The 13,489-nt window shown below is 41.8% G+C and overlaps 1 protein-coding gene across 1 annotated transcript in view; it reads left to right on the top strand.

Moving 5' to 3' along the window:
* Positions 1 to 13,489, top strand: part of gabrb1 (gamma-aminobutyric acid type A receptor subunit beta1) — a 52,873-nt gene that overhangs the window by 18,318 nt on the left and 21,066 nt on the right. Inside the window, exon 4 of the mRNA XM_031866714.1 lies at positions 10,994 to 11,214. Coding sequence (XP_031722574.1) covers positions 10,994 to 11,214 — 221 coding nt within the window. The remainder of the gene's footprint in view (positions 1 to 10,993; positions 11,215 to 13,489) is intronic.

Below are 13,489 nucleotides of genomic sequence, written 5' to 3'. Positions count from 1 at the left end.
GCGTGAATGTTTAAATCAAGATAGCACCTTGTATGGCAGCCTCTGTCATGTGTCTGTGAATGGGAGAATGTTGACATGTAGCGAACAGCGTTTTGAGTAGTCGGAAGACTATAAAGGAGCTTTATAAACACAAATCCATTTACCATCCATTACCAAAAATCCAAACAGGGTACAGGATTTGTATTAAATCTATGTAGTCTATCTGTATTTCTGTTTACAAGCCTGTGAATACCAAGTTACAGACAATACACCTGCAACTAGAGTTACCCGATGCATTGGCGGGAGAGGAAGATGAGTTAGTCTGGGAGATTGAGGTGCACTGCAGAGAAGAGGACGAGACAGTGCAGATACTATGTGTGCAAAGTAGAGGGCTGATTTGTTGTAAGTAATGAAGTTGGGAGACTATAGATGGTCTGTGTAACTTGATAAAGAGCAGACTGGATCTGTTCATCGCATAGTAACAGTTGGTGAGTTGTCTGAGTGAAAACAAATTGCTAAATTACAGTGATGTAAAAAAAAAAGTGTTATCTAACATAAAGGATGCACCAATAAATGTGCTGCTAGGTATAAATGTGTTCAGGCTACCGACTCTCAGAAATTGCACACAAAAAAACAGAGGATCTGAACAGGGGCCAAGATGTTGATATCAGTGCTCTTACCCAGCTTGTAAGAGTGTCATTGTCAAAAGAAAGTGGTGATTATTATATAATAACTTTGGCTTTGATCTGGTTGTCATAATTGGTCTTTGATGGTGAACATCTATCAGTTGGTAACATGTCGCCTACTGGAATCATCATACAGTCCAGTGATGCTAGTGATAATGATGATAATGATAATGATACTCCTAACCCTGTTGAAGGTTGGTGTGTTGTAAGACAATATGCCGTATGGGTCTAATATAAAATATGATTCTATTAACATGAGGCGGTGCACTGAACAACTATACATTACTCCGTTCACTGGAAAGGAAGGTGACGTGATTAGCTAACCATGCTGCTCCTGCTGAAGCTGCATGTGGAGTAGAATCTTGAGGTGTTGATGATGATAAATCGACCTGCAATCAGATCGCTGCGGTAGACAATAATGTCGGCCGTGGACGAGATGGGGCGCTTAAATCAATAGGGGCCAGATTCCTCCTTTGGCAGAGGTGATATAAGGCATATACATATCAGAGACGTGCCAGCTCTTGATGCTTCTCTTAGTGTCTTGATTTAACGTGACAACAATCTTGATAATCTTGAACAGGCTGTCTGCTGTAGTGAACATAGCTAATCCTGGTTGTCCCTGCTGTGTGCTGTTGAGTCCGGAACTGTTGGGGATGATGTATTGACCTGCAATCAGAATGCCACGGTAGACAATAATCCCGGCCACGGTCAGTGTGGCGAGTGAATCCGTAAAGGGGCTCTGATTCATCCTCGACATGTAAGAGACCTGCCAGGTTTTAATGCTTTCTGAGCTGTGTCAGCATCTTGATTTTACAGAAAATAATCTTTTAATCTCCGGCACCTATCAGTGATAGGCCGTCTGGTGTAATTGAGCAACGCTTTAGAGGATTCACCATCAGGTAGTGTTTTGAATGTCGTGTTGAGAAGCTTGCAATGTGGCAGCAGTTTATTGAAAAATTGCAACGTGAAAATATGCAATATGCAAAACAATTGCCCAGAGCGGTTAGTTTCAAACACATGCATGAAGTATTCACTAAATTTGAGAAATACTTGGATGCAAAATGTACAGTCTTTCATCAATCGTAAACGCCTGCAGTGTTTCCAAAGACATGATGCCCCACAGCAGCATATCCTCTGCTGCTATGAGCAGTAGTAGAAGTCAAGCTGTTGTGCTATTATTGTTGTTTGCTGTCTCTCTCTATGTCTCTCTCTCTCTCTTTTCAACCCAACCGGTTGAGGCCGATGGCCGCCCACCCAGAGCCAGGTCCTGCCCAGGAATGTTGGGTCTCTGTAAACTGCAGGGATTGGTTTAGACCTGCTCTATATAGAAAGTGTCCTGTGATCACTTCTGCTATGATTTGACACTATAAAATAAATTGGAAATTAAATGAAAATTGGTTATACCTACACATTGAGCACTATTATTTGATTGAAAACCAAAAAGTGCAAAATATCTCTGTTATAATTTCTACCACGCTTGTGAAACTCTGTTATACCACAATTTTAAGCGACAATGCAATGTTTTGTTTTACAGTGTGTCATAGCCACCTTAAGCAAAAGTCTAAAATGCACCGAATGTAAACACATTCGCAAAGCTAAATTCTGTTTTAAGCAACCCAAACCACAACACGTCATACCTTGTAACACACTGAAATACTACGAGGCATGTGAAGAAACATCTGCATAACTGTGCACCCACTCGCACTGCGGAGAGCAAAGATTGGAAAACAAAAGTGCCGCATGAATATTTGATTCCATCAAGGGAAAAGAGAAAAAAAACACGGAGAAAGTACATAATGTTTGAATTGGAGACTCTGCATCATAATGAAGAGCATGAGGCAAAATTTGCGTGCGCTTCAATAAATCAAAAATGTGTGGACGCTTTTGTGAAATGCTACAGACTGCCAAACTACCTCAGTTAAAAAAAGCACATAATGCACCCAGATTTGACAACTCCATAGTGTTGAAATAATTTGTGATAGATGGGATCACAACGCTGGTGACGATGAGAGGGTAGCGGGGTCATTCTAATGTATGACAAAGCATCTGACAGTGCTGGATGGATTCATTCAGTTTGCTACCCATGCGTCTGTCAAAAACACCTGCTGCTTCAGGGTTTGAGGATATGGAGAAAGGTTATTTTCCCATCAAGTTCAACACTAGAGAGAATGAGTACTACACAGGCAATTGCCCAAATCCTTCCGACTACGAGTATGACGAGATGAGTGACGGCAAGAAAAAGGCTTTCATGAAGTTTTATGATACAGTCCGAGGAAAATCCTTTTGTTTTCAATCAGAGATTCGGCGCTGCTGCGTAATGATGTGGAAGTGTTGCGCATGGCTTGATTGATTTATCGCGAGACTTTTCTTGAGCGCAAACAGGGAGATCAGGTTGCATTCACCATTCTGACATCTAGCTTTAACGGGGCTATTCAAAACACTATTTTTTACCTAAAAGACACTGTGGCTCTCACGCGTGAAGGCACATACACCACACAGGAAATATTCAGATGCGTCTATAGAGTAGCTTTTAACATGTAGCTCATACAGAATACATTGAGATCAAACATGTATTCAGTCATCATGGGGAACAGCTGTTCACAGCACACTATGTGGGTGGGTATGATACAGCTAGTGTCAAATGCCATGTGCAGTCTTATTTAATCCTGACACCAAAGTCTCTTACGGGAAGCTGTAGTGTGTGTTCAATAAAGAAATAGACGCCTTGGAAACACAACATGGGCGTCAGGTTGTAGTGTTGTGGGAGTGTGAATGGACACCACTAACAATATCAAATCTTGTGGGCCAGTTACAAAACAATGGATAGCCTCGACCTTAGGGTCTCTTTGGTGGTCATACCAATGCCATGAAGCTTTATCACAAGGTTGAAAATGATGAACAAATCAGATACTACGACTTCGCTGGGCATCTTCACTAGGAGCCCGTTGGCCCACCGCACATTATCAACAGGGATCTTTATTCTAATGATTATTTTGGGTTTGTGAAATGTACTGTGCTCCAACCAAAAGGCTTGCTCCACACTATGAATTGCTCCCGAAGGCTGTGCCATCGTTGTGTGATTGGGTGTGAATGTTAGATAAGAGTCCTGATGGGCAGGTGGCACCTTGCATGGTAGCCAGTGCCATCAGTGTATGAATGGGTGTGAATGGGTGAATGATGACATGTAGTGTTAAAGAGCTTTGAGTGGATGAACTATACAAGTACAGTCCATTGACAGCTGTCAGGCGTGTGGGGATATACAGTAATATAATAAGTAGCATCTTTTACATTACACATTCAATATTTGTTCCTTTGCACTATTTGTGCTCTTAGCAATTTACAGAAACACTTAACTTGTATTTAGCAATTGTTTAGCAATATTGTTGGTCGTTATTAGATTTTATATATATTTACATATACAAATCTATTTTTCCAATTATTTGTGTGTACATAAAAGTACTATATGTATGCTGTGTCTATTTGAATATTCATGTGAAATTGTGTGAAAGTATATTGAGTGTTTGTGGCCACTTGGGGACAGCACAACAAGCTGTAAAATACAATAGTAACACCTCATCACATCCAGCAGACACAGAGCAACGTTAGCATTCATCTGGAGTCGTGTCTGCGTCTACCCGACGAATGGAATTCCAATATTCACTGTTCTTTTAGCTCTGGGTTGGTCTCCACCAACTCCTGGAAAAAAAACTATTCCGTCTCAATGTCTGTCTGCAGTTTGATGCTAGGCAGGAAGTGTGCGATGGATTTATTGGAGCTTTCTTAATGAAAACAGCTGCCTGCTGCCGCTGGAAATGAGGTTGACGCTATGCACCATAAAACCAAAACAAATAGCTAAAAGAGGCTCAAAAGCTCTCTGGAGCTGAGGGGAACTGCAGAGTTGGTGGGTTTGTCATGAGTGAGGCCTTTCCCATTACACACAGTCATTTGATCCACATGCCACCCCAGCCCGGACCCACCCCCCTTTCTTATGATGTCTGCGGGCTGCACCGAGAGCCGGCTGTGGGTAGAAGAAGAAGTAGGTCAGACAGGAGCATACTGCAGTGGTTTGCGTGCCATAGGAGCCCATGTTCTGCTGCTCTGCTTGTTTTTGTGCTGCAGAAAAAAAAATATGGACAGAGAGGTAGATATATATATGTAGACACATGTAGAGAAGGAAAGAGCACAAGGAAAATACAGCAGAACAGAAGAGATCGCCTTTCGTACCTCAGCGCAGAGTATTAGAGAGAGGAAAAAAAAGAAAAGAAACCAAGGGCATTTGCTGGCCCTGTTCTCCTGTCCGCCTGGAGCTCAGTGCGGTGCAGTGCGATGCTGCAGCAGTGGTGGAGCTCCGCCTCCCAACTCCATGAGGTAGCAGTTTCTCACTGCTGCCTCATGAGCAGTGATGTCATCTTCAGTTTATTATTTGCTACTAACAGTTCCATCGGCGGGCTAAATGACTAATCCGTCTGTATTTATTCCTCAGTAGCTTTGCTGCTGTGCAACACAGAGCATGACGCTTGTTTCTTTTCTTCTGTTACCGTACACAGATATTGGATATTGAGGCCTGACACTGCTTTTGTGAAAGGAAGTCTCAATTCTCAATATTATAGAGATTCCCAGGTGAATTAAGCAAGACTTGGTGGATATTTACTATGCATATTGCAAATTACTGTCAGTGTCACTGCAATGTTTCATTTGTTGGGTATTTACTAAGATTACAGAACAATATAAGATGAGTTTATTCATATCTGGAAAACAGTTTGATGACAAAACAAAATTGACTTTTTGCAGCAGAACCTGGAATATTGGAGTACTGCAATCATGCAGTCTTTAACCCTGCAAGGAAGTTTAGCCTATGTTGTAGGGGCAGTCATAATAATAAAAAAAACTGTATTTCTTTCATTTTAAGGTCCTTGTAAGAAGCGCGCCTTGCCTTTTTTTCAGAAAGTTAGCATTTCCTTCCAGCTTGTTGGGAAATGCATGCCTAAGCATCTTTGCAAAATGCAACGAATGCTGGAAAGCCAGAGAGCTGTGAGTGGAATCTTAACTGCAGCTCTGCACCTCCGATTAGCTTGATAGAAGAGGAGTGATGCAACGTTCTCCTGCCAGCTGCCCCCAAGTTAACTACAGTCAACTGAAGCGGTCGAGGCTTTTAGGAGCTTAGATACATTTACACGAATGAAGCCGTTGATTTGCTTGTCTCTGATTGCTTCATAACTACCTCTGTCATGTATTTCCTCAGTGACCTTGATATTTTGACGACCAGCAGCCCTCCTGTTAGCCAATGATCAGCTTTGTTTTTCTTACTATGTACCTGAAACCCTGTAGAGACGGTGTCTGCTCAACAGCCACCACAAAATAGAGTTAAATGTGGACTCATCTAAAGCTGTACTAGTAAATCATTTAATACCAGATAACCATATAGATTTTATTTTGTCTTACTTAAACCTGCATTTGTCATGAAGAATATGTCAGCCTGAATGATTCCTCTCCCCCCCCCGGTCATATTAATGCTCACATTCCTCGATGCTCCGGCAGAGGAGGTGGAGTAGCAGCCATCTTCGACTCGAGTCTATTAATAAACCTTACAATAAACAACCAAACAACGGTATTGTTAGATATACTTACACATTGCCATGGCCTCCGGTACCACCGTACAGAATCCTGGAGTTATCTTTAAACAGGATGTGTTCTTCAGCTCCCACATTAAACACACTTGAAGGACTGCCTTCTATTGAATACGTAACATTACAAAAATCAGACACATCCAAAACAATGTCGAGAACTAGTCCATGCATTTGCTACTTCTAGGCTGGGAAATGTAATTCCATATGATCAAGCTACCCCAATAAGTCTCTCAGACTCGTCAGCTGATCCACAATGGTAAATGGACTGTACTTGTATATCTCTTTTCTAGTCTTCCGACCCACTCAAAGTGCTTTAACACTACATGTCATCATTCACCCATTCATACACTGATGACAGGAGCATGGTTATATAATATTCATACACCACAGGAACAGCCTGCTGGAGCTAATTGGGGTTAGGTGTCTTGCCCAAGGACACATCGACATGGACTAGCGAGCGAACCGCCGATCCTCTGATCCTGCTCTACCACTGAGCCACAGAACGCTGCGGCATGTGTACTGACTAGGAAAAGAGATCCTATTCCTCCCATATCACTGATGCTTCTCTGCAGTGGCTCCCTTGAGTACCCTATTACCCCACGAGATCAACGTTCTACCAGAATGCCGGGTTTGTGATTTCTAAAGTCTCCAAAATGGGAGCCAGAGCCTTCAGCTCGTCATGCTTCTCTCCTGTGGAACCAGGTAGGAGTTTGGGTACCAGAGGCATTATACACCCTCTCCACATGTAGGAGTGGGCTCGAGACCGTGGAGATGTTGTGCTTTCTCGTCTTGCAGGTTGCCATGGATCACGGTCCGTCTGGATCGTGGCTGCTCTTGTTGCCGTGGTTCTGCTTGACACCCACTGCTGCTATAATTATTATGAGTCATATTACTTTTATAGTGTTGCTGATGTCGTTGCTGTCGTTGTTGCTGTGTCTCTGTGTCTTTCTCTCAATTTCAATTCAATATGCTGAATTGGCATGAATTGGATGAACAAGGGCAATATTATGTGGAATTGATCACATAGTAATTGGTATTTGTGTGTAGATTGTAACACACATTTGTGAACACCCTAAATTACACACAAATACCAATTTGAACACGTGTAAACCAGTTTTACAACTGCACACATTAGATTATTACTTTATACAATGTTCACAATGATCCCATTTTAAGGCAAATCAACTTCAATACACTTTCAAACGGATCCACCAAAATCAATGAGATAACACATGGTTATCGAACACCGTCCACATTTCAAAACATTAACAATAGCATGAAGTCTGGCAGCCTGGTGGAAGTTCTACAAAATAACAAACACCACTTTTTGCAACATCTTATTTTACGCCCATCAGGAACAATCCGGATTCTTTTAATGCCGAGAGAAACCACTGAATTGCCGCACATAGAACAATAAAGGCATCACACATGCAGAAGTGCGGCATCAGGAGCAAACCAAATCTTCAACTTTAATCATACGTTCAATAAAAATGTAACATATAACCACCAACCTAGATCTTCCTCACTCAACCTCAGAATGAATTAACATCCTCAAAAAAAACTAAATCCTCTTCAAATCCGTCAAAACTTCGAATTGTTATCCCTTTTTATAAGTTTGTCTTTTTATTGATAAGCATAAAATCTTGAAATTAGCAGTTTTAACTCTGTTTTATAAGTTGCTTAGAGCTTTTGGTAGGAAGTTAAACGGGTCATAATTTCCTCTCTAATATCTATTTCATATTGCTGTGAAAACATCTCCTTCAAACAACTGTATTTAATCAACTGGTGTTCCAAAAACTACATTTCACAAGATTACTATTGCACACGTCATGATGATGACTAACGTTTGCTGATCAGAGCATGAAGCATCATAATGTTACTGAATGGACCCTCTGTCCGTAGCCAATGTTTCCCTGTGCTCATTTCAACACAGATTTGTAGTTCCCTCTGTAGGATTATCAGAGACTAGCAACTACACTACAAGCACTGATGGCAATCTCCCGATTGCATATTCTTACTGAACATTGGCCGATAACAATCAGCAGTAAAAATATATTTAACTCTAAGATGGTTAAACTGTGGTAGTTCACGGATCAACTGGTCCATTAGACCTCCAGTGAACAGCAGATGTTGTTGCTGCCTTGGCATTTAAGCTGTCACTGCCAGCTTGAGAGACTCATTTAAGTATATATTCCTTTAGATCTACATTCTATCAATCTACACTTTTCATACTATCTATGCCATGCATTTTTCTGGCATTATTACATTTTGTAATTACTTCCCCATATATATATATATATATATATATAGGTCTGTTAACGCCGCTGGAGTCGCCGCTGGCTAATCGCTCCAATAACAGCTGCTTCCTCCGCATGTCGGCAGTAGTAGAATTATAAAATGCAGACTTTAACTGGACACCAGCTGCTAGTATAGACAACAAGGTCAGCAACACATGTAATCAGTTGTCCATGTTGAATTAACCTGGTAGTTGATCGATAATCAAGGCTGTTGTTGTCACGTGATAGGGGCGTCACGAATCAGGGAAGGAAACGTCGTGACTGCTAAGAACCAATCAAGTAGTGAACGCAGGTGTGAGCGTCATCGTTTTAAAACTTCCGGTCCACACTAGGAGGTAACCCCAGAGTTTTCAAACTTACCTGGCCTCTGTGTGTGTATATATATATATATATATATATAATATATATATATATATATAGTTTACTTATCCCAAGGGAAATCAATGTGCAGCAGTTGCAATACAAAATGGAAAGAGTGTGAATACAAAGAGTATTATATAAAGATATACTATTTCATTGCATTTCAGAGTCTAGGCTACAACAAACTGAAGTAGGTGGCAGGAGCCGTTGGGGGACCTGAAGGTATCAAAGCATCATCTACACTGAGCAGCATAGGCACACCTTCAAATAAGTATGTTTGCAGTCACTGAGGAACCCACAGTTATAGTGTGTGTGTGTGTGTGTGTGTCTGTCTGTGTGTGCTGGTGTCAGCAAAAACATACTCCTATACTCATAATAAAATAATAATAATAATACATTTTATTTATATAGCGCTTTAAAAGGCACTCAAAGACACTTTACATGTTAAAAACAGAAACAATAGAAGCATTTATAATAAGAACAAAATATACGACATAACTAAGAAAAAAATAATAATAAATAAATAAAGAAAGTAAGAAAACATACATGACTGACTTTAGAGGTTAAAAGCAGATTTGAATAGGTGAGTTTTAAGTGCAGTGCTCATATCATCTGCAATCCAGCAGCATGTCAATCTCCCTGCCTGTGAATGTAAACTACATGCTCTCCACATTACCCTTTGTCTGCTTGGATTGTTTGATTGCTACATTGTTACAGTAAACACATACAGTAAACACATTAGAGTTCTTGCAAACTGCAGTACATTGTGGGCTAACTGGACGCCTTGTAATTCAAAGAGAAACAGGCCGTCACAATCCATACCCCTGGAGGAGAGGATGTTCTTGTATCTGGAAAAATTACAGTTTAGTTGTTGTGAATCTGACGGTTACAAAGTGTAAGTGGCAAGAGATGGCCGTAATTATGTAACACTGGATAACAGCAGTAATGGTTATTGAATAAAGTGACAATAACAGACGATAACAAGTTTTTGCATATTCGGCACCACCTGCTCATCATCTTCCAACGTGTACGCCAAGCAGACCTGAGAGCTGTCAGCCTACGCTGGACTGCCCCATGTACATGGTGCCCCCCCCCTTGTCTTTAATACACTACTCTCGCACTCACTTCACTTCAATAAAAAGGATCTGCCACAAAACCTCTGTAGCAAAAATAATAAAGCAGTGAAAACACTGCGAAAGCAACTTCTTCTGTGTTTGATTTATACTCTAAACAGCAATATAACAGGTTTATATTTGCAGTCTTCCCACATAGCCTAAGTGCTGCACAGCAAGTTTTATCAGGAAAAATAAAGTTTTATTGTATCTTATCCCAGGAATGTGCCAAAAGGCATCAAGTCTGCCAGTAATGTGAAAGAAGAATAACTTATTTTGGGCCTGTACTGAAACACAGTACGTCCAATAAGCAAAAAGGAATAATCGTCCATTACGAATGAATGTCTTGTATTTTCTCTTTTGCTCTTGTGTTTTGTGAAAGGTTATGTTTTTTGAGCTATTTATTTCTGAAATGTGTTGTTTTCTGAAATGTTGTTGTGTTATTGAGTTTTGACTCTCAGGGCCACTGTACATCAAATCACGTGACCAGCTTTTCAAGTGAGTCATGTCACTAACAATACTAACGATTCACAACTGACGTTACGAAATATCCTTGTTTAATTTTTGTTTTTTTGCACGGGACACAAACAGTGGTCTCCTGGGTGAAAGTCCTGGGATTGTTTCACCCATCCACCAGCCTTTCAACCGACCTGTGCGGACTGTCTCGCACTTTGATTGTCTAAAAAGGACGCAGGTGTGTTTACATTGGAGTTAGCCGAAAGCCTGATGCGTCGCAAACACACACTAAAGGGTTCCTCCGTGCGTCAGTGTCGGATGCCGAGGAGTACTGATCAAACTGCGATATCTGACGCAGTGAGAACAGCAGTGGAAGAAATCAAACAATAAAGGAAATTGCACAGGGCAGGAGAGATCCATGAGCCATTGGCCCATTCATGTTGATGTGCTAACATCCCCCTTTCCTTTTCCCACAGGACTACACCATCACCATGTACTTCCAGCAGTCCTGGAGAGACAAGCGCCTCTCCTACACAGGCATTCCTCTCAATCTCACTCTGGATAACCGGGTGGCAGACCAGCTCTGGGTCCCTGACACCTACTTCATTAATGACAAGAAGTCCTTCGTACATGGGGTGACAGTCAAGAACCGGATGATTCGCCTGCACCCTGATGGAACTGTGCTCTACGGTCTCAGGTGAGAGCTGTTTCTACTCTTCACTTTGTTGTTGGACTACGTCCTTCTAATGTGTTATTTGGTGGATGAGTGGAGTAAGCAGTTGTTAACGGACAACAGTGCAAGTAGTGGCATTGATGCTATTGCTTTTAGTATCCAGGTCCCTGCTAGGGCCTGCAAAAGTCTGTTGGTGGCCCAAAATAGTGTTCAGCGCGTCATACTACTTTTGGCTTTGCTCCACTGCTTGACTTTTTGATTTTCCCATTATCTTTTTTCATCTTTTTATGTTTTTTCCTTTTATTGTTTAACCCTTTGTTGTATTCTGCAACGTATGTTCCTCCTTGCAATATTCCAAAGGAACTCCATATTCAATTTCAGAGGTTATGTGCACTGGCATTGTGTGGCGTCGTGTCTGTTTCTCCGCTCCCCCTTTTTCACAAATTGACAATTTTTATCCAGTTTTATCCACATTTTACGCAAAACTTTTTAGCTGTTTTAATCCATATCTTTTAAACTAGGAGTATGATGTCAGCCAACACGTACTAGACCTCTTAAGTTTAACGTTCCCGAGACCGGACAGCCTGCCGGGGCTACTACCGGCTTGTTTTCAGCTTTAAGCTTTGTAACGCTACGGGGACCACAGATACTGAGTGTCTACGATCGGGCAAACTAAAAACAGGACCCTCTGTGAATCAGCTTTCACCTTTGCTATGTTCATGCGCCGCCGTTGCCATTGCGAATAATAAGCACATCTTGCGGCAACCTTGGCCCATCCTCAGAGCACGCTGTTTGGTTACCACTGCAGAAGAGAGTCCTGTCACTGATTATAGTGCCTGTCAGCCAGTCACACTGCAAAGGTGTAATGATCGGTAAATAAGGAAAAAAAGTGTTTCTTTCAAGCAATAAGTCCAACAACTTTTTTTTTATGATTAATGATTACATAACTTCATCTTTTAAAGCTGATTGGCTTTTCCAAACAGTGGCGACAATAGAGCCATTCTTAATTAGAATACAACTTTTCAGTTAGTAGCAGCTTATTAGCATGGAAAACCTCAAATACCTTCCATTGGTGTTTTGCTCTGTCTGTATCTCCGGAGTGTCTTTGAGGGAGAAGCAGCGGGTAAATCATTTATGAAGCCTCTTCTGGTGCAGTGTACACAGGGCCGTGCCCTCTGCAGCAGAGCATAGTTACAATGAAGTGAGCTGTGTGGAGGTAACTGAGGGAACGCTGGGCCGGGCGCCGTCAATAATTCAGTCCTCTGAGTTCAAAGGCATCCTGTGTTTCAGAGAGAGAGAAATAATCAAGACAGTTTATTAAATGCTCAACCAGAGATCACTGTTACACCACAATAAGCGGGGCCTATCACGCCGTCCCTCGTGCTGCACTGGGACACTCTGACCACGTTGTGGTCCATCTGATTGCTGCATACAGGCAGAAAATAAAGCTCTGCAGTTTGGATGAGTAAACAGAGGCTGTGACATCATACATCAGCTTCTGTGAAGACAGCTGTGTTCCAACAAGCACCAGGGTGAGTTATAACAACGACGAACCCTGGTTCACAGCTAAACTCAGACAGCTACGGTTGCAAAAGGATCGTGCATTTAGGAGTGGGGACAAGGACATGTTTAAAGAGTCAAAATACAGGTTTAGCAAGGCGGTGAGGAACGCTAAACGAATGTACTCTGAGAAACTGCAACACCAGCTCTCAGCAGGTGACTCTGCTTCTGTCTGGAGAGGCCTCAGACAGATCACCAACTACAAGCCTAAAGCCCCCCCCCCCCCCACTCCATGAATGACCTCCACCTGGCAAACGAGCTGAACAAATGTTACTGTCGCTTTGAAAGACAATGGGACAGTCCTGACCCCACCCCCCATGACCCCCATGTCCACAAGCTCCAGACCACCAGGTCCCTCTCCCCCAGGTCGTTTTTTTTATTCATTTATGTTTGGTTCACATCAACGGCTTTGGCTTGTGTTGTTGACCAGCAACAGTAACAGAACCTGGCAACACTTTACATTGTTTGCTTCTCTGCCTTCATACAGGTGGCCTTCCTCTCTGATTGATGGAGCTTGTTGTAGCCGTAGCCAGTCTGAGAGCAATCTGCAGACAGTGCTCTACTGTACTGTTCTAGGTTTTTTGGAAAATGTTGAATATATTTGACTCCGTAACCCTGTGTAGTCATCGTATTCTGAAAAAAAGATGCAACAACTTTTAAGTAAAATGGCTTTTTAAATAATGCAGCCATTTATGTAAAAAATGCGATTCTTTGATTTTCATATTAAAGAAACCTTCAT

Source organism: Anarrhichthys ocellatus, unplaced genomic scaffold (genome assembly GCF_004355925.1).
Source record: "Anarrhichthys ocellatus isolate YVR2014 unplaced genomic scaffold, GSC_Weel_1.0 scaffold36, whole genome shotgun sequence".
Classification (NCBI taxonomy): Eukaryota; Metazoa; Chordata; class Actinopteri; order Perciformes; family Anarhichadidae; genus Anarrhichthys; species Anarrhichthys ocellatus.
This window is presented reverse-complemented; position numbering and strand designations above follow the sequence as displayed.